General features: G+C 37.8%; 1 protein-coding gene across 1 annotated transcript; it reads left to right on the top strand.

Annotated features, from left to right (window-relative positions):
* The first annotated feature begins 305 nt into the window (after positions 1–305).
* Positions 306–19,505, top strand: sgpp1a (sphingosine-1-phosphate phosphatase 1a). The gene is made up of 3 exons (XM_067383597.1): positions 306–1,445; positions 7,603–7,692; positions 17,606–19,505. Exons 1-3 carry the CDS (start codon positions 744–746, stop codon positions 18,155–18,157), a joined length of 1,344 nt encoding a protein of 447 aa, XP_067239698.1. The 5' UTR covers positions 306–743; the 3' UTR covers positions 18,158–19,505.
* Positions 19,506–21,113: the final 1,608 nt, after the last annotated feature.

The following is a 21,113-nucleotide window of genomic DNA, read 5'->3' as shown; positions in this document are numbered from 1 at the left end:
CACAATTAAATCTTATGATGTTTTTGTCTTTGAGACATCTGCTCAGAACGAATGATTTTAAGGGAGTTATTGAGCATTTTTTTCCGCCATTCGTGTAAATAGAAATCCTCAACATTCCCTACAAAATGATTTTAGTAGTACTTATAAACGAGTGTGATTTGGTGAAGCCTGAACAGCGAGGAGAAAAGTAACAGGTACCACGTGAAAACGCCATTAAAACGAGCTGCTTCAGAAGCGATAATTTACACTTGAAAACGACACCAAAAACGTTAATACCAGTGGAATATATTATGCACAGTGAATAACTGAGGAAGATTTATAATTCGGACTCATCATTCCTGACTAAGTTCTCAGCGCCGCCCATTTTCAGATCCTCCCGTTTCATGCTAGTTATTATAATTTATTAGTGAATAAATATTGTCTGCAGACCATAACTGAGAATCACCGGGACCTACTGTGCGTCATTACTAGCGCGCGTCTCCGCCTTCAACTACGTAGGCTACATCTGTCGCGGTGTCGCCCTCCCTGCCTAATAACGGACGGGTACTTCCTAGCTCCTAGTCAAAAAGCCACTCTATTTACTAATGTCTCTTGTGGTTTGAAGACTCGAGGATTGTATAGCTATGCGACGTACAATATAGTCTGCCATTGTTTAGCACAGCTTTGCACGCGCTTGTGTTTACAGCATCACACGAGCAGCGCGTGTAATATTGATTTAGTGTTGGAGCTCTTTCGGTTTCACCATGGCAAGCGAGGCGCTCCACAAATTCGTTTGCCTTTGTCGATACCTACAGGATCCCTGCCATGTCGCCAGATTCCAGCAGTTTTGCGGCGTCCGCGGGACGTTTCCTAAAAAAACAGCCGAGGCTGACGCGAAGCTTGCGGTCAACGGAGCTTACGCGGGGCAATGTCAGGAAGACCGCGCGGCTAGTGGGGATTCAGCACACGGACTCGCGGGCCAAAGGCTGAGAAAAAGTTTAAATGCCGCTGGAAATGATGAACAGGACGAAAGTCCTGCTGATTTTCTCAACGGACCCTCGGGGCAAGAGGCAGAGAGAGACTCCAAAGGCAGAGTGAAGCCTTTACGCAGGAACTCATTGACTGGTGAGGTTGGCCAGGAGTTCATCATAGAGAACAAGTTTCTCTTCTATCTCTTCACCATTGGTACCGAGCTGGGCAATGAGATGTTTTTCATCGTGTTCTTCCCTTTCTTGATGTGGAACGTCGATCCCTATGTGAGCCGGCAGCTCATCGTGGTGTGGGCTTGGGTGCTGTTCTTCGGCCAGTCCACCAAAGATCTGATCCGGTGGACCCGTCCTGCCTCTCCTCCTGTGATTAAAGTGGAGGTGTTCTACAACACGGAGTACAGCATGCCCTCCACACATGCCATGACCGGCACCGCGATGCCCTTCTGTCTGTTCATGCTCACATGCAGTCGCTGGGAGGTACAGTATACTTGTACACAAAACCAAGCCATAATCTCACCAACGCGAAACAAGTAGTTGACTGTTTCTGTTTATGGGAATGTGTTGAACTAACTAGCATTTTTATTTTACGAAATATGCATTAGCACTTGTTCCTATTTACTTGTACTTCATTCATTAGGTTTATAGTACTGTTACATAGTTACTTCCACTGGCCACAAATAGCAAATTTTTGGTATCACTCCCATTAGTTATTAGTAGTTAAAGGAACAGTTCAGCCCAAAAGGGAAATTATCCCATAATTTACTCACCCTCGAGCCATCCTGGGTGTATATGATTTTCTTCTGTCAGCCGAACACAATCAGACTTATATTAAATAACATCCTGGCTCTCCTCAGCTTTTGTAATGGCATTGAATAGTGCCCAAGTTTTTGAAGCTCCAAAAAAAATGCATGCATCCATCATAAAAGTAATTCATATGAGTCCTGTGGGTTAATAAATGTTTTCTAAAGTGAAGCGACGAAGAATATCCATATTTAAAACTTTATAAACTAAAATCACTGGCTTCCAGCAATGGCTGTGCGCAAGGGCGACCTCTGACAAACTATGAAGTAGCCATACTGGCTTGACTATATATGGAAATTAAAAATTAATTGTATTTAAAGAGTTAGTTCACCCAAAAATGAAAATAATGTCATTTATAACTCACCCTCATGCTGTTCTACACCCCTAAGACCTTTGTTCATCTTCGGAACGCAAATTAAGATATTTTTGTTGAAATCCGATGGCTCAGTGAGGCCTCCATAGCCAGCAATGACATTTCTTCTCTCAAGATCCATAAAGGTACTAAAAACATATTTAAATCAGTTCATGTGAGTACAGTGGTTCAATATTAATATTATGAAGCGACGAGAATATTTTTGGTGCGCCAAAAAAACAAAATAACGACTTTATATAGTGATGGCCGATTTCAAAACACTGCTTCAGGAGGCTTCGGAAGTGTGATGAATCAGCGTATCGAATCGTGATTAGGATCGTGTGTCAAATTGGCAAACTGCTCAAATCATGTGACTTTGACGCTCCGAACAGCTGATTCGACACAAAAGATTCATAACGCTCCGAAGCTTCCTGAAGCAGTGTTTTGAAATCTGAATCTGAAAACAAAAATATCTTAATTTGTGTTCCGAAGATGAACGAAGGTCTTACGGGTGTGGAATGGCATGAGGATGAGTAATAAATGACAGAATTTTCATTTTTGGGTGAACTAACCCTTTAATGATATAATGCAGTTCAACAAGGTCATTTACACCACGCTCTCTCGTCTCGTTTTTTTTTTTTACACAAGCAGAAAAGTACACTTTTCGACTTTCAGGCCTTCTTCAGTGTGTGTTTGTTTAATGACATAAGAAATATTTTTAATATAGGATTTGGGATAAATACTGCAGTCAGTGGTGTCAAGCCTTTAAAGAGTTTTAATTTACCATTTGTCTGAAGCTAATTCCTTTAGAAAATGTTATTGAAGAATGAATGAAATGCTTCAAAATGCACTAATATTTTTTTTTACTGTATTAAAGAACGTATTGCATAGTCCCTGAATGCAGTGCGTTAAGTTGTGAACCTATTAAACCTGAGATGTGAACCCAGTAAAAGGGGCTGATAAGAATGTTCACATCATACCTCAGCTGTTGATGTAGCATCAAGAGAGTTGTGTAATGCTCTCAAAACATGTAGTATTGCCATGAATTGCCCTTTAGTTCTCATTAATTGCCCTTTAATTGTATTGCCCTTTAGTTCTCATAAATCACCCTTAACCCTTTAAAGGGCAGGAACATAAAGGTTTTGCAGTCTCTATATACAAACATACTCTACATACATTCGATCCCAGCCTTTCATCATCCTTAGGGTAAATTGGCTATTAAAAATATGTAAGTTACCCTTAGTTTCTCTCCATCCCTATATAAGAAGTGCTGTAACTTGCATGAGTCATATTTGTTCAAGCATAAAATTTAAGGCGTAAGGCCAGTTCACACCAAGAATAATAACTATAAATATAATAATAAAGATATAGTTTTAAAAATCATTTTAAATGTAAAAGAAAAGCACTGTCAGTGTCTACACCACCGGTATAACGATAACGGTATCATTGGGATCACTTTCAGAATGATTTTTTCCAGTTGTTGAACGATAAAACACTGACAGCCAATCAGAATCCATTTTAATTTAAGGTCTCTTGCATTTAAAATGTCAAACGACATTGCAGAGAAGTTAATCGCCATGGTCCAGAAAAAGCCACCACTGTTTCACAAGTCAAACCCCCTTTTTAAGGATACTTTAAAGAAAATTGATACATGGAAAACAATCGGTTATATACTCGGAGTAAATGCTGAGAAGTATTAATGATAATATCATTATGCCAGGCTAGCAAACAGTGTAACATAATATTACCTCAGGTATCCAGCACTAGTTTGAAGCTTGTTTTCTTTTAAGTTGCAGTGAAAGCCGTTTGTTTTTATTCCACTATTTTGACTTCGCCAGCTAAATTCACTGTTAGATTAGATCGATTACACTAGCTATTCACTGGAAACATAGCATGCTGAGGACATCTGCTGTTTAAAACGTAAATGTAAATGTAAATGGTGTAAATGCAACAAGAATAGTAAAAAAAATGTTGAACACACTTCAAAAACTGCAGCGTCATGTGGACACAAATATAGTTATCATTATAGTTATCTTTATAGTTATCGTTCTTGGTGTGAATGGGCCTTCAAGGGATAGTTCACCCAAAAATGAAAATTTGATGTTTATCCCCAGTGCATCCAAGATGTAGGTGACTTTTTTTCTTCAGTCGAACGCAAATTATGATTTTTAAATGCAACCGTTGCCGTCTGTCAGTCAAATAATAGCAGTAGATGGGAACTTCAACTATAACAGTAAATAAAACTTGCTTAAACAAATCAAAATTAAAACCTGCGGCTCGTGACGGCACATTAATGTCCTAAGACACGAAACGATCGGTTTGTGCGAGAAATCGAACATTATTTATATAATTTTTACCTCTAATACACCACTATGTCCAACTTCGTTCAGCTTCCTGTTAGTGAGGTCAAAAAACGCGTTGTGATGACGGAAGTGATGTCTCGCCCATATACTTCAATGAGCGCGAGACATCACTTCCGTTGTCAGAGCGCGATCTGACCTCACTCACCGGAAGCTGAACGAAGTTGGACATAGTGGTGTATTAGAGGTAAAAAATTATATAAATACTGTTCGGTTTCTCGCACAAACCGATCGTTTCGTGTCTTAGGACAACAATGTGCCGTCACGAGCCGCAGGGTTTAATTTGGATTTGTCTATGGAAGTTTTTTCGACTCTTATTGTTCAAGTTCCCAATCACTGCTATTATTTGACTGACAGACGGCAGCGGTTGCAGTTCAAAATCATAATTTGCGTTCGACTGAAGAAAAAAAGTCCTCTACATCTTGGATGCCCTGGGGGTAAGCAGATAAACATCAAATTTTCATTTTTGGGTGAACTATCCCTTTCAGGCCAAAAATGATTCTAAGTATAAAAGAACAGCAAAGCCCACACCCCAACTATAACAGAGAAACAGTATTTTTTGAATAATCATTTTTTCAGTTGATGAACAATAAAAACATTGTCAGCCAGTCAGAATCCTTCTTGCTTTAAAGAGCTCGAGCATTTAAAGTGGCAGACAACAAAACTGCAGTACTTGCTTAGAATAAACAGAACAATATTGTGCTTTGGTGTGGACATAGTTATCGTTCTTGGTGTGAAAAGGCCTTAATGCTTTGTTCTCAAAACATGCCACGAATTGCAGCATCAAAAACTCTGAAATAAGCTGTTTCTCTTGAGGGGAAGTTGTATGTTTTTACTTTCTATATTAGTTCAGTTCATTTGACCATGTTTTGGGAAGTTCATGCAGTTTAATGTAGACATGCTAGAATGATTGTTTTCCTCAAACGTTCCTCAAACATTGATTTACAATCCTTAGTCTGTTGCATTCAGTGGAAAAATTTTTACTTTTCCATATTATTGTAGAACTGACTCATCTGGCAAATCGAGGTTCTCACTGAATGCATTTCCAGACAGGACATTAATCTCCGTCTTTTTACAAAATATGCAGGCTTTGTTACTTAACCACTAAAGGTCTGTGTAGTGCACAGTATTATTCATAAATATGGATTTCTCTGCTGGGTTGTCTGAATCATATGCTTATTGGTGTCAAAGAAATCATTACATTCAACGATAATTAGCATACAGTCAGAAGAGGTTGTGCTGTTGCTTATGATATCTCGTTTTATGATATCACCAGAGTGCTTTTCTCAGTCTCTTGCTTTTGATAGATTGTTATGGATGATTTTTGTTTTCCCAACACTATCAGTCAGTTCCTGCTGACTTCAGAGAAAATGTGCTGTGTACCCACTGAAGGCTGAAGTCTTATCCATCTGTTTGAGCACAAAACGGAACAGTCTGTATAGTTTATTTTCTTGCTTTCATATCCTCTTAAATTTAGCAGGAAACTAGAAACAATAGCCTGTTGGTTTTCTGTAGATGATTGATTCAAGTATTTGGCCAGTGCCAAACTAGAAGTTTTGTATTCATGTTTGTACTTTAACAACCATTGTACTTAAATGGTAAAAGAGGTTTCTTCATTTTTCAAGGAAACTGAAAATTAAACTTTATTTTGGAAGTTGCAGATGAGAACCAGTGAGGTCAAGTCAGCTCAAATCTTTAACATATACACAGGGTAGTCAATGTTGATGGGTTTGTGGGAGGTACTGGTATATTGCCCAGACTACTGGAGCGAATAAATGCATGAGCACAGAGAGAAAGTTCAGTCGAATGCCAAAAAACAAATAGATTTTTTGTCTGAATGATGAGAAATCCAGCATTTCTGCAGACAGCAGCTACTTCGATCCACTTCTCTTCCAACTCTGCTTGGTCTGCCTCTAAAATATTAAGGTGATGTTACACGGGGCAACTTTTTGAGCAATGTTGCCAGGCAGGTGTTGCAGAGTGATGTTGCTTGGGCACTTTCCCATTGAGAATGAGTAACAAATTTCGATCTAAAGTATCCAGATAGAAATTTGTTGCCCATTCTCAATGGGAAAGTTCCCAAACAACATTGCTCTGCAACATTGCTCAAAAAGTTGCCCCGTGTAACATCACCTTTGAAGTATGTTTAGGAATTCATCAAACATATGAACTTACATTAACGGTGTGCCTTCTGGTCCCAACCCTTGATGGACTCTTAAGGACCCACTCTGTCCTGATACTGTTGCCTAATTTGTGGTTGATCATCATAGGTACTGGAAGAGCTTTTAGTCCTTTACTAAGGCATGTTTCACAGTAGGCGTGTAAGCAGAGTGCAAGCTGCGCATGTTTTTTTTTTTTTTTTTTGCCGACCATGTTAACAGATTAGAGAATTCATTTCACACTGCACACCGAAACCACAGTGCATTGTTCTTGGTTAAAGTAGACCTGAGTTAACACGAAAACAAAAACATTTTACAATAAAAACGTATAAGTGAGGTGGTCGTTTAACAGTTACCATATGACATTCAGCGCTGTGAAAAATAAATAAATAAATAAACTGCATGAAAACACAAAAATGCCAGGAGTTTTTGCCCAATCATCAAAGGCCTGTTTAAATGATTAAGACTAGAGGCAAAATGTCTTTTGACTATTTCACAATATGAGGTAAATCTGGCCCTGTACATATAGTATATATATAGCATGTTATATGCATATGTGTGGGACAGTTGGAGGGGAACACGTATTCAAAAGTTAGGGGTCAGTAAGATTTTCTTTCTAAATTTCTTAAGCTTGCAAAGGATGCATTTATTTGCTTAAAAAAAACAGTAATATTGTGTAATATTATTACAATTCAAAACAACCCTTTCTCTTTTGAATGCATTTTAAAATGTAATTTATTCCTGTGATGTCCTTTTTTATAAAGTCTTACTGACCCAACAGTAGTGTACACTATACACTGTATAAATTAGATCATTTGTATTTTATTGCTAGCCTAAAATATAATTTTAATACACTAAACAATTTCGATCATTTTTTTATTTTTTTAACATTGATGAAATTACCTTACTGCCTATTGAACTGCAGTTCCCTCATGAATCTTTCGTCTCTGTGTGTTCAACAGTACCCTTTCATGATTGGATTGAGCGCAGCTCTGTTCTGGAGTGTCCTCGTGTGCATCAGCAGGGTTTATATGGGCATGCACTCTGTCCTGGTGAGTAATCTTTTCATCACATTTAATCATTCTGTCAAGTAAATGAAGAGTACATTTTTTTTATTGTGCATTCCAAGTAATATCAATCAAACTGCAGTTGGGTTGTTTTGATTAAGTAATAATAAGTAGGGCTGGGTGTTGACAAATTTCACGATTCAATTTGATTTCTATTAATACGCTTGCAATTCGATTCGCTTCGATTCGATATCGATTATTTTGGATGTAGTATATCAGTTACAGTACATGGCAAATTTTTTAGAGGAAAAAAATCTCTCAACACATGGGAGTCAGTTGGTACTACTTTACTATAACATTGAAGGTTAAAATTAACTTATTTATAAACAAACACTTTAATTACACTCAGTTATGTTTTTTTTTATAATAAAGTTTAGAATTACATAATCATATTTCTAATCCAATGAGTTTTTTTGAAATATAAACATTTAAATCATGGCTGTTATAACTGATTTATTCAAACATGCATTAAATATTGAAGAACATTATAATGAATATGTAACGGTGCATAGCTATATTTATCAGAATGCCACTTTCTAGAGTTCACTTTTCTAGCTGACTAACGAGTTTATGGTCACTGAATATGTTTTTCTGAGGAAAATGTGACATTATGTGACATTGTTTCCAAGCTGTTTTATTGACGTCTTTCCGAGGTTGAAACACTGATTGAGCTATTACAAGAGACATGATACGGATTTTGGTAAGTTGTACTGTATATTTTAACATACCTCCAGATGTTTATTAATATTTATTTCGCGCTCTAACCGGTATTAAAGCGGAGAGGATGTTCACATGCGCTTTGTGCTGCTGCTTCTCTTGAACTGAGGCGCTAAAGCGCTCTGTCACGTCACATTTAACAGTGGCAAAACGGTATTTATTTTTTGAATCTCATAATAAGATGGACGTCATTTGAAATCTGAGACTTTGCTTCATATCAAAAATAACAAAGCACAAAGATTATTGCGTTTTATTGGATGGGAAGCGCTACATGTTCTGTTCATTCATCAACTGAAAACAGACTAATCGATTCTTGGAATTTAAGAATCGATATCGGTTCGTAAAAATGAGAATCGATTAAAATCGAGAAATTGATATTTTTTACCCTGCCCTAATAATAACTAAAAAAATACAGATAACTTACAAAATGAAAGTTCATTGAAAGCATGTTGTTTTTTATATATATATATATATATATATATATATATATATATTAGATAACTCCAACAGTCGTTTTTTGGCAAAAGCTGATAACTCCACATTTCATGTTTCAGAGTTAAACAAAATCAAGTAATTGCTTTGTAATTGCATTTAAAGGTGCCCTAGAATTAAAAATTGAATTTATCTTGGCATAGTTAAATAACAAGAGTTCAGTACATGGAAATGACATACAGTGAGTCTCAAAAACCGTTGTTTCCTCCTTCTTATATAAATCTCATTTGTTTAAAAGACCTCCGACGAACAGGCGAATCTCAACATAACACTGACTGTTACGTAACAGTCAGGGTGTACGCCCCCAATATTTGCATATGCCAGCTCATGTTCAAGCATTAGACAAGGGCAGGACGTCTGGATGTGTACAGCTGAATCATCAGACTAGGTAAGCAAGCAAGAACAACAGCGAAAAATGGCAGATGGAGCAATAATAACTGACATGATCCATGATATCATGATATTTTTAGTGATATTTGTAAATTGTCTTTCTAAATGTTTCGTTAGCATGTTGCTAATGTACTGTTAAATGTGGTTAAAGTTACCATAGTTTCTTACTGTATTAACAGAGACAAGAGCCGTCATTATTTTCATTATGAAACACTTGCAGTCTGTATAATTCATAAACACAACTTCATTCTTTATAAATCTCTCCAACAGTGTAGCATTAGCCGTTAGCCACCGAGCACTATGTATCAAACTCATTCAGAATTGAATGTAAACATCCAAATAAATACAATACTCACATAATCTGATGTATGCATGCAGCATGCATGATGATCCATTTTGAGGGTTATATTAGCTGTGTAAACTTTGTTTATGCTGTTAAACGCAAACGTGAGCTCCGTGGGCGGGGAGCGTGAGCATTTAAAGGGGCCGCAGCCTGAATCGGCTCATATTTAATGATGCCCCAAAATAGGCAGTTAAAAAAAATTAATTAAAAAAAAAAATCGATGGGGTATTTTGAGCTGAAACTTCACAGACAAATTCAGGGGACACCTCAGACTTATATTACATCTTTTAAAAAGACATTCTTCGGCACCTTTAAAACACTCAAACATGTGCACGTGTACACACTCTCTCTCTCACACACACACACACACACCTACATACACAGATAGCAGTGTTGGGGAGTAATGCATTACAAATAACCTGAGTTACATAAAAAAGTAATCTTTTTTTTTAAGTAACTAGTACTTACTTTTAAATTTACAACAAAATATCTGAGTTACTTTTTCAAATAAGTAACACAAGTTACTTTGTTTTCCTACTTATTGACTGACATCTCTGCTGTCCTCATGTTGAGAGAAATCGTGAGTAATTGCATAGGTGTTGTGTGTAAATATGATGGTTTATTGTATTTCTTGACTAAATGTGAGCATTTACTCATCTCATTTGCACAAAAAGTGTGATAACAAGTCAGTATTACTCAATAAAAAACACAAAAAAAAAAAACAGAGAAATGCAATCTCAGAATATTGCACAGACCTGCAATGATTCAATATATTAATTAAAAATATACTTTTATGTATTTAATCTCACTTTATTACCAATGTCTTTGTTGCTTACCTTTGATGATCCAATTCAACCATACTAAGCAAAAAATGTTTATCGGATTTTGCAAATGAACTTGTCAAATGATGACAGAATTTTCATTTTTGGATAAACAAACCTTTTAAAGACTATGACCATCTCAAACAGTTGCACTAGTAAGTGTGCACAATGGTTATTCTGAGCATTTTAATATGTTTTTATGTAGTTCAGGCACCTTCAGCTGTCTGCTATAATTTGCTCTCTCCACAGCTTTTGAGCTTGAGGAACTTTCCAGTAGCTTCGTGACTGAGGTTTTGGTATCAGTTCAAGAAGAAGCCTAATATATGCTGCTTCAGTCTTTGCAACTAGGGATGCACCGATACCACTTTTTTGGAGTACGAGTACGAGTACGAGTACTTGCATTTCAGTACTCGCCGATACCGATACCGAGTACTTAATAAAAAAAACATGATTTCAATTTACAGGTAACAGCTTTAGTCATATAAATTTAACAAAAAAACAAGGGACTAGTTTGGAATTAAGAACATTTATTTAAAATGAAAAGCATGTTGTATGCAAAATATTACAGAATAAATAATTATAAAAAAATAATTAAAAAGTGACAGTGCAACTCAAGTATTTTTTTCAGTTTGTTGTAAACTCTGCCGCTTTGGACAACACAAGGGGCATTCATAAACATCTTTTTAGTGATGTTTAGCTATTTAGTGCACAATATTTGGATAAATATGTTTATGTCGTTGCGGCGTGAAACTCTCGTCTATCCACTGGGAGGTTAGGCTAATTAGCGACACGGGGCTAACACTGCTTGTCCAAATATCCGTGGTGAAACTAAACGCAGAGGAGGCTTGCAGTAGGCTGTGGATATGTTTTTTCACGGAGTCGTGTAGTTTAGGCAGCTCTGTGTCAGTCATGTAGCGGCGGCTTGGGACATCATATCTGGGCTCCAAAACATGGAGGAGACGCAGGAATCCCACATTTTCTTCCTCTGAGAGTGGCTGGTCACTCAATGCAATGTACTCGATAATTGCTTGTGTTATTTTCACAGCACGTGGATTGTCTCTGGACATTTTCTCTCGTCTTGCAAGAGTTTGCTGCAGCGTGGGTTGTGTTGGTTTAGAAGCGTGGGTAAACTCTTTGTACTCATTGTCATGTTGGGATTTTAGGTGCTTGATTAAATTACTTGTGTTAAATGCGCTACCTTTTGAGCCTCCTCTGGACAATTTCGCTGAGCACAATTTGCAGTCCGCCTTTGTTTTGTCGTCTTCATTCACTTTGAAATAGTTCCACACGGCTGACATGTTGTCTCGCCTCGCCTTCTCCCCGCTCTGAGCTGCAGCCGGGGCGGGGCCTGGGGGCGGGCACTCGGCGCCTTTGATTAACCCCTTACACGCCGCTCAAACATAGACATTTCTCAGACCGTGGTATCGGTCCCCGGTATCGGGGGACTTTTAACGAGTACGAGTACTTTAGAAAATGTGGTATCGAGGCCGATACCAGATACCGGTATCGGTATCGGTGCATCCCTATTTGCAACCCTTTCCTGTCAGTAGAGCTCCTGAAACGAAGCAAATCAGTGAGTCATCATGGTTGACTCAGTATCCTATGATCTTCTAATGCTCATCTGTTTTCCACTCTTTTCCTCACAGAAGATCTCTGATTGCATAATTGCTTCCCTTGGGCTTGTATGAGCCAGTGGTGATCATTTACATTTTGATGTGTAGACGGCTCGAAAAACAAACTTTGCTTTAGTCATCAAGATTGACATGCTGTGTATTAGTCATCAGTTCTGCAGGCTTCACATGCAGTAACGATTATGACCAACTTCACACACCTGTTATTTTTATAAAGGCTGTGTGTCTTTATCTGTTTTAAATGCTGTTGGTGCGAGCGGACAGATTTAGAAAGCAGATGCTAGTTGCCTAGGTGATGGGAACCTTGTTATTTTAAGGCTGTGCTCTCGATGAAGGTGGCTGAATCATCTTTGTGGAAATCTGCACACCCAATGATTTAGTAAGTCTATTGTGTGAATATTGTAGGAACCGTTTAATCCACTGAAGTCTGACTTTAAGGATGTTTCGATGACCCGTGGCCAGTGTGAGAGTGGACGTTAGATAGAACTGTCACTTGCCCTATTGGGCTGGTCCACGGTCCACTATATCTTATGTTGATTGATCACACACAATTTTTATTTTATTTATGTTATATGAACATTGCAAATTGTGCTGATTTATGTATGCCAAGTCAAAGTTATCCAGCTGAATAACATCAATGAGAATAACTTGGAAACAAACAGTAGTTACAAGTTATATTATCAACAAATAATTCATGTTTTGCACCATGTATATTTTCAGACAAAGTAGGTTTATTAATGGATATCTGTTTAATTGAATTAATTTAATAGTAATTCATTGCATATATCAACTTTTTTTTTTTTTTTTTTTTTTTTTGGGTTGTACACATTGATGTCTTTGGTTGTTGTATCATATCTCTGTTTTTCAGCATCTTGCTTTCATGACATCTTACCTTCATGTCGTTTCAAACCCATAAGTCTTTTGTTCATCTTTGAAACACAAACTAAGACATTTTTATAGAAGCCTGCCCCCCCACTGAAAGTCTATGAAACCAGAACTTTGACATTTTAAAAAGTTCATTGTAAAAGTAATCTGTATGAATTGACAGGATTCATATGTAAAACATTGATCAACGCACACAGAGGCATCAAATTTGGTAAACAGAAGCTCAGCCATACATCAGCCATACATCAAATAAATAATCAAATATTTCATTTTTAACACTTAACAATTAGTGTATTAACAATTTGCACTAAATTGAAACTTGAAATTGGTCATCCACAAAGTATTCTCCTCGCTTCATAACATTAAAATTGAACCACTATAGTCACATGGACTATTTTAACAATGTATTTACTACCTTTCTGGGCTTTGAAAGTCGTAATTGCATTACAGTCTATCGGACTCCAGAAAGCTCACAGATTTCATCAAAAATGTCTTAATTTGTGTTCTGAAGATGAACAAAGGTCTTAGGGGTTTGGAACGACATGAGTGTGAGTAATTAATGACAGAATTTTCATTTTTGGGTGAATTAACCCTTTAAATATGTTACTAAAAATATTTATTTTATTTGTGTCAAAATGTTAGTGGACCAACCAAGCCAGGATTGAAAAATCCGTATTGTTGAGCCCCTGATGGGCTGTTTGACAGCTTAGAACTGAAAAACCTGTGATCAAAGAGCTTTGGTAGAAAGGATTACGAAAAAAAAAAAAAAGTCTCAAAGAGTGCTTAGATCTTTCCAGCAACCTTTCAGCCCTGTAACTTAAAAAAGAGTGATAGAGGGAAAGACTAGAGCAGGAGTACAGTGGGAAAATGTAAAATGGGAGACTGTGCTGGAAAGAATTAGTCTTTTGGCCTGCAGTATATGGAGAAGCGTGTGTGTGTGTGCATTTACGTAAAGTATGCATGGACAGGTCAAACAGGCTACACATCTGTCAGATCTAGGTGTCTGCAATCTCTAAAAAGAGAGTTCCTTCTGCTGATTCTGCAGGTTTATTTGACCTTTGACCCATTTTAAGTACATATCAGCATGATTGTATCGCATAAAGATGATCAGATCGTAGTGTTATCACGAGGCGTCCAAAGTCAGTCTCTAATCTTCTGTTAACCTTGAACATGCACCACTTCAGATCAGGCGACTAGGGGGAAATAGATCATTTACTGTACTACCTAATGTCTTTCCAATCCCTTTTGACTTACTGTCTTCTGTGGAAGATAAAACTTTGTGCAGAACTCTGTATCATTTCTTTATAATGAAACTGGGGCTGTCATGCAAAGATGAGGCAAAAAGTATCATAAAAGTGCTGGATGCTTCAAATTGTGACTGGATTGTTGAGTCTGGACCAACTGATTCACTGAAAAGATGAAAAGGTACTGGTACACTACTGTGTAAAAGTTTGTGATCTGTAAGAATGTTTTAAATAAATAAGAGTTTAACACATTTATTAAAAAATGACTGTCCTTGGTTTGCAAAGAAATTACAAGGTCAGAGTTGACTTAAAATATCTAAAAGCAGAAAGTCTGAAGGAAGAATGTTGCAAGACCAGTTCCCAATGTTCAGGCTGCAGTGCAGTGTAAGAAACAGTGAGCTGGAAGACACTAGGGAAGACTTTGGACGTCTACTCTCTGTGAAATCTCACACAAAGTGGAGAAGTGCCCTGAACATGGGTTTAAAGGGTCAGTTCACCCAAAAATGAAAATTCTGTCATTACTCAACCTCATGTTGTTCTACATCCGTAAGACCTTCGTTCATCTTCGGAACAGAAATTAAGATATTTTTCATAAAATCCGATGGCTCAGTGAGGCCTGCATTGCCAGCAAGACAATTAAAGGTGCCTTAGATTCAAAAATTGAATTTACCTCGGCATAGTTGAATAACAAGGAGTTCAGTACATGGAAATGACATACAGTGAGTCTCAAACTCCATTGTTTTCTCCTTCTTATATGAATCTCATTTGTTTAAACGACCTCCGAGGAACAGGCTAATCTCAACATAACATCAACACTTACGCAACAGTCGGGGTGTACGCCCCCAATATTCAATGCATTACACAAGGGCAGCCAGTATCAACGTCTGGATGAGCACAGCTGAATCAACAGACTAGGTAAGCAAGCAAGGACAACTGCGAAAAATGGCAGATGGCGCAATAATAACTTACATGATCCATGATATCATGATATTTTTAGTGATATTTGTAAATTGTCTTTCTAAATGTTTTGTTAGCATGTTGCTAATTTACTGTTAAATGCGGTTAAAGTTACCATCGTTTCTTACTGTATTCATGGAGACAAGACTCATTATTTTCATTTTTTAAACACTTGCAGTCTGTATAATGCATAAACACAACTTCATTCTTTATAAATCTCTCCAACAGTGTGTAATGTTAGCTTTAGCCACAGAGCACTATCAAACTCATTCAGAATCAAATGTAAACATCCAAATAAATACTATACTTACACGATTAGACATGCAGCATGAATGACGAACACTTTGTAAAGATCCATTTTGAGAGTTATATTAGCTGTGTGAACTTTGTTTATGGTGTTTAAGGCAAGCGCGAGCTCTTGGGGCGTGGAGCACAAGATTTAAAGGGGCCGTGTACCTTGAATCGGCGCATTTATAATGCTATGGGGTATTTTGAGCTGAAACTTCACAGACACATTCAGGGGACACTTAAAGGGATAGTTCACCCAAAAATGAAAATTTGATGTTTATCAGCTTACCCCCAGTGCATCCAAGATGTAGGTGACATTTTTTCTTCAGTCAATCACAAATGATGATTTTTAACTGCAACCGCTGCCCTCTGTCATTCAAATAATTGCAGTAGATGGGAACTTCATCTATAAGAGTGAATAAACCTTGCTTAGACAAATCCAAATGAAACCCTGCGGCTCGTGGCGACACATCGACAAACCGAACAGTATTTATATCATTTTTTTACCTCTAATACACCACTATGTCCAACTCCGTTCAGCTTCCTGCTAGTGAGGTCAAAAAACGCGTTCTGGTGACGGAAGTGATGTCTCGCCCATATACTTCAATGAGCGCGAGACATCACTTCCGTTGTCAGAGCGCGATCTGACCTCACTCACCGGAAGCTGAACGGAGTTGGACATAGTGGTGTATTAGAGGTAAAAAATTATATAAATACTTAGGACATTAATGTGTCGTCACGAGCCGCAGGGTTTCATTTGGATTTGTCTAAGCAAGGTTTATTCACTCTTATAGATGAAGTTCCCAATCACTGCTATTATTTGAATGACAGAGGGCAACGGTTGCAGTTAAAAATCATCATTTGTGATCGACTGAAGGAAAAAAAGTCACCTACATCTTGGATGCACTGGGGGTAAGCAGATAAACATCAAATTTTCATTTTTGGGTGAACTATCCCTTTAAGACTTATATTACATATTTTGAAAACATGTTCTTTGGCACCTTTAACACTTTCAATGCTCAGAAAGCTACTAAAGACCTATTTAAAACAGTTCATGTGACTACAGTGGTTCAACCTTAATGTTATAAAACGACGAGACTGGTTTTTGTGTACCAAAAAAAAAAAAAAATTATGACTTTTCAACAATATCTAGTGATGGCCAATTCAAAAACTCTGCTTTGAAGCTTTACGGATCTTTTGTTTTGAATCAGTGGTTCGGATTGCGTATCAAACTGCCAAAGTCATGTGAACTATTGAAAATTTGAAACACATATGACGCAACGAAGCCTCGTTTACTGAAACCACGTGACTTTGGTAGATTGATACGCTCTCCGAACCACCAAAAAATTTGTAAAGTTTCATGAAGCAGTGTTTTGAAATCGCCCATCACTAGATATTGTTAAAGTCGTAATTGTGTTGTTTTTTTTTGTTTTTGTCATGCAAAAAGTATTCTGGTCGCTTTATAATATTAAGGTTGAACCACTGTAGTCACATGAACTGTTTTAAGTACGTCTTTAGTAGCTTTCTGGGCATCTGAAAGTGTTAATTATCTTGATGGCAATAGAGGCCTCACTGAGCCATCGGATTTAATCAAAAATATCTTAATTTGTGTTCCAAAGATGACTGAAGGTCTTACGGGTGTGGAACAACATGAGGATGAGTAATAAATTACATAATTTTCCTTTTTGGGTGAACTAACCCTAACCTTTTTTGCCACCCACAAAATAAAGCAGCTGACAATGGTTTAAAACCTAAATAAATGGTACCTCTTTGTCAGATCTACAATATTGTGCCATATTCTTTCAGCTTGTTCTCAGGTCTGTTCCTGCTCACTGTAGAGTTAATAAATTCACTGCAATTTTTCATTTTGGGATTAATGTTCTTGTAAGCTATGGATGTTTTAGTTAATTCTGCACACAACTAAGTCCTGTTCCGTAATGACTGTTTATATACAGTTCACTTTGTATCAAGCAATACCTCACCTGTTTTCACTAACCTTCATGTATTTGCCTGGCCAGTAGCAAAAAACAATGAGAAATGCCAGTTTGTCTAAAAATGGCACCATGTATAAACACAATCAGCATAACGTTTGACTTGATGTCTAATACGTTTGTGCCTTCATCTTTTCAGGAGGTGATCATAGGCTTCCTCTACAGTGTGCTCATCCTGGCGGTCCTTCACCCCATGCTGGCTGACATCGACATGTTCTACCTGTCCCACAGCTACGCCCCTCTGGTTGTCCTGCTTGTGCATGTGGGCTTCAGCTTGGTGGCCTTCTCGCTGGACTCATGGAGCACCTCCCGCGGCGACACGGCCCAGGCTTTGGCCACAGCTGCCGGAGCCGCGTTGGCATGCCGTCTGAACCACCAACTGGGTCTGCAGCCAGATCCTCCTGAAGAAGCTCTACCGCTCACCCTGCCACTGATCGACGGGGCCCTATTGACCCGCTCAATCATGCGGCTCCTGGTGGGAGTGGCGGTGCTTCTGGCCGTCAGGGCTGCCATGAAGGTAGTGGCGATTCCGTTGGCGTGCAAGATCTTCGGCGTGCCTTCGGATGACGTGAGGAAGGCTAGACAACACGCGCAAGTGGAACTCGCGTATCGGTTTATTGTCTACGGCACAGTGGCCTACTGCTGCGCATTCTTAGTCCCACTTCTCTTTAGCTTCCTTGGCTTATCCTGAAGAAACCCCCCCCTGTTATTATCCATTTTTCTTATCCTAGCTAAAACCTATACATTACCTGGACTAGTCAGGGTCCACAGTTGTAGTCAAAACCCACAAACTTGGAAAAGCCTTTTGGGTGCAAACATGTATGATGTTCATGATGTTGATAATTTCACTAGCTCAATTTCCATGCTAATTTATTTGTTAGATTTTATTAATCTGATAAATTTAAGCAGGGTTTTTAGGCACATTTGTTGCCATCTGTGGGAGATCAGTCCGCTGTTTTTCATGAAAGTGAGTGCATGTGATCATCAGAGGACCTGTTCAAAGCTCAGTGATGTTCAAAGCCATTCTCAGATGTTTCCTGCATTTGTCTTCAGTGGTTTCTCCTCAGCAGACTGACACCCACCCATCCTGAACCCAATACGCAGGAATGTTTCTCGCTTCTCGCTTTCTTCAAGTCTACAGTCTTTTTCATCTGTTTTCAGTCTTCGGAAATGAACTAACTTGAGCGACCACCCTTGTCAGACATTTGTATCCATGGTTTTCCAAAGGGCTCGCTCTCATAACAATTTGTAATTTTTCATTTATCCCAGGGCTTGTTTCTTCTCCTGTGAAGAAATGCTGTGGTCCCAATGGTTCATTCAACGGTTAAGGAAAGACACTCCAAATTCCTAGAGTTGTAGAAAGTTCTGTTCTTATCTAAAAACGTGTTGAACTCAGGCCTCACAATAAGCGGTAATGCATTGAGAGAATGAGGGGAGGGAACTTCCTGTCAGTATGAATGCTGTATACATGAACTTCCTGTGGATGTGTTGCTCTGAAACCCAAGCCTGGAAAAGACCGCTCTGAATATGAATACCACATATCTTTCTTAACATTCTTTCATTGTCAATATATTATCTATACACCTGATAATACATCTGATACGTTTTTAAGTATTACTACAGTGAGATTATTTACGCAGTGAATGAATAGCTCAGTACTCTCAAGCAAATTGTACTATTTTAATTTAAACAAATAATTACAAGTAGATTTTGTAACATTTCTGTTGTTGTTTTTTCATTTTTCTTTCAGTTCTGCATAAACAGATAGTTCACCCAAACATGAAAATACATGTAATGATTTATTCACTGTCAAACCTGTAAACCGTTGTCTTCTGTGGAACATAATCTAGTTTTTGGACCCCATTGACTGTCATTATGTGGACAAAAATTTCATTTTTGACTGAACGTGTCCCTTTTTAGTAACGGTAGGCTAAATTAAGTCATTATAATTCAGAGCTGTCAAGTGTTGTCAGATTGTGCTGTTCTGTTCTGCATGTCTCCGTTTGACTGTTCTCCCAAAAATTAAAATTCTGTCATTAGTTACTAACCCTCAGGACGTTCATTCATCTTCGGAACACAAATTAAGATATTTTTCATAAAATCCGATGGCTCACTGAGGCCTGCATTGACGGCAAGACGTTTAAATGCCCAGAAAGCTACTAAAAACATAATTAAAACAGTTCATGCGACTACAGTGGTTCAACCTTAATGTTATGAAGCGACGAGAATATTTTTTGTGCGCCAAAAAAAAAAAACAATCGAATCTTTTGTTTCAAATCAGTGGTTTGAAGCACCAAAGTCATGTGATTTCAGTAAACGAGGCTTTGTTGCGTCATAAGTGTTTCGAAATTTCAATAGTTCACGTGACTTTGGCAGTTTGATAGGCGATCCGAATCAGATTCGAAATAAAGATTCGTAAAGCTTTGAAGCTTCATGAAGAATTGTTTTGAAATCGCCCATCACTAGATATTGTTAAAGTCATCGTTTTTTTTTTTTTTTGGCGCACAAAAAGTATTCTCGTCGGTTTATAATATTATTGGGTGTCTATGTTAAACCACTGCAGTCACATGAACTGTTTTAAATATGTCTTTAGTAGCTTTCTGTGCATTGAGTGTTAATTGTCTTGCTAGCAATGGAGGCCTCACTTGTGTTCTGAAGAACGAAGGTCTTACGGGTGTTGAACGACATAAGGGTGAGTAGTAGTACATAATACTGACATAATTTTCATTTATGGGTGAACTAACCCTTTAAGATATCCAGGTTGTCCCATACTGTCAGCAGTTTGGAGAAGATACATTGAAGTCCTTGTTCCCCCCAGAAATGCACTTAACGTGGCTTTATTTAATGGATCGACTGAACTTCCCTGCTTTCTTCACTTCTGCAGTTTTAACCGTTTAAATATGAATATGGGCATGTTAACATGTATTTTCAGATTCCAAGTTGTCAGTATTAACCTAGTTGATATGTTTGTCTGTCATTGAACTAGTGCCCTGTACTTGCATTATATTTTATTAGTGTGTTCAGTTTCACAAGAAAATGTTGTAAAGCCATAGAGGACAGATCTCTGATATACATCCATTGCTCACTGCTCAGAAACCCCAGTGCCTTGCATCCTTGTTTTCAGGGCAACTTTATCCTCCAACTAGGCACAAGACACCACAACTGTCTTTCTGTGAACAGTTTTAATGGTGCAAGTGACAGAAATATCATTACACATTTATTTGCAAAACTTTTTTTTATTTTTATTTTTTATGTGCATTATGTGGAACTTATTATCAGGTTTCTGTTAACACATTTTAATGCTCACAAATGAGTTTGAAACAATTTATCTGTGCACCAGTATAATTAAATTAATGAAAAAGATGTGCATATATTCAATTGTGATCAGTTATGCATATAGTTAATGTTTCATAACTGAATGATAAGCTGTTTTCAACACTCATTTTACAGTGCACTGAGCTGAAGTGGGTAGCAAAGATGGCTAGATGATACAAGGAAATGCATTATGAATGAAGCAGGTACACCCTACCCGTACTGAGCTTTGAGCCTGTATCTGTAATCTGTGGCTCCTTGTCTGCAATGCTCTTACCATTTTCTGTATTGGCAGTGAATAGAAACTAGTATAAATTAACACTGTATTTGTGTTT

The sequence above is a fragment of the Chanodichthys erythropterus genome, chromosome 4 (genome assembly GCF_024489055.1).
Source record: "Chanodichthys erythropterus isolate Z2021 chromosome 4, ASM2448905v1, whole genome shotgun sequence".
Classification (NCBI taxonomy): Eukaryota; Metazoa; Chordata; class Actinopteri; order Cypriniformes; family Xenocyprididae; genus Chanodichthys; species Chanodichthys erythropterus.
The sequence above is the reverse complement of the archived record's forward strand: the minus strand, read 5'-3'. Positions and strand labels throughout refer to the sequence as shown.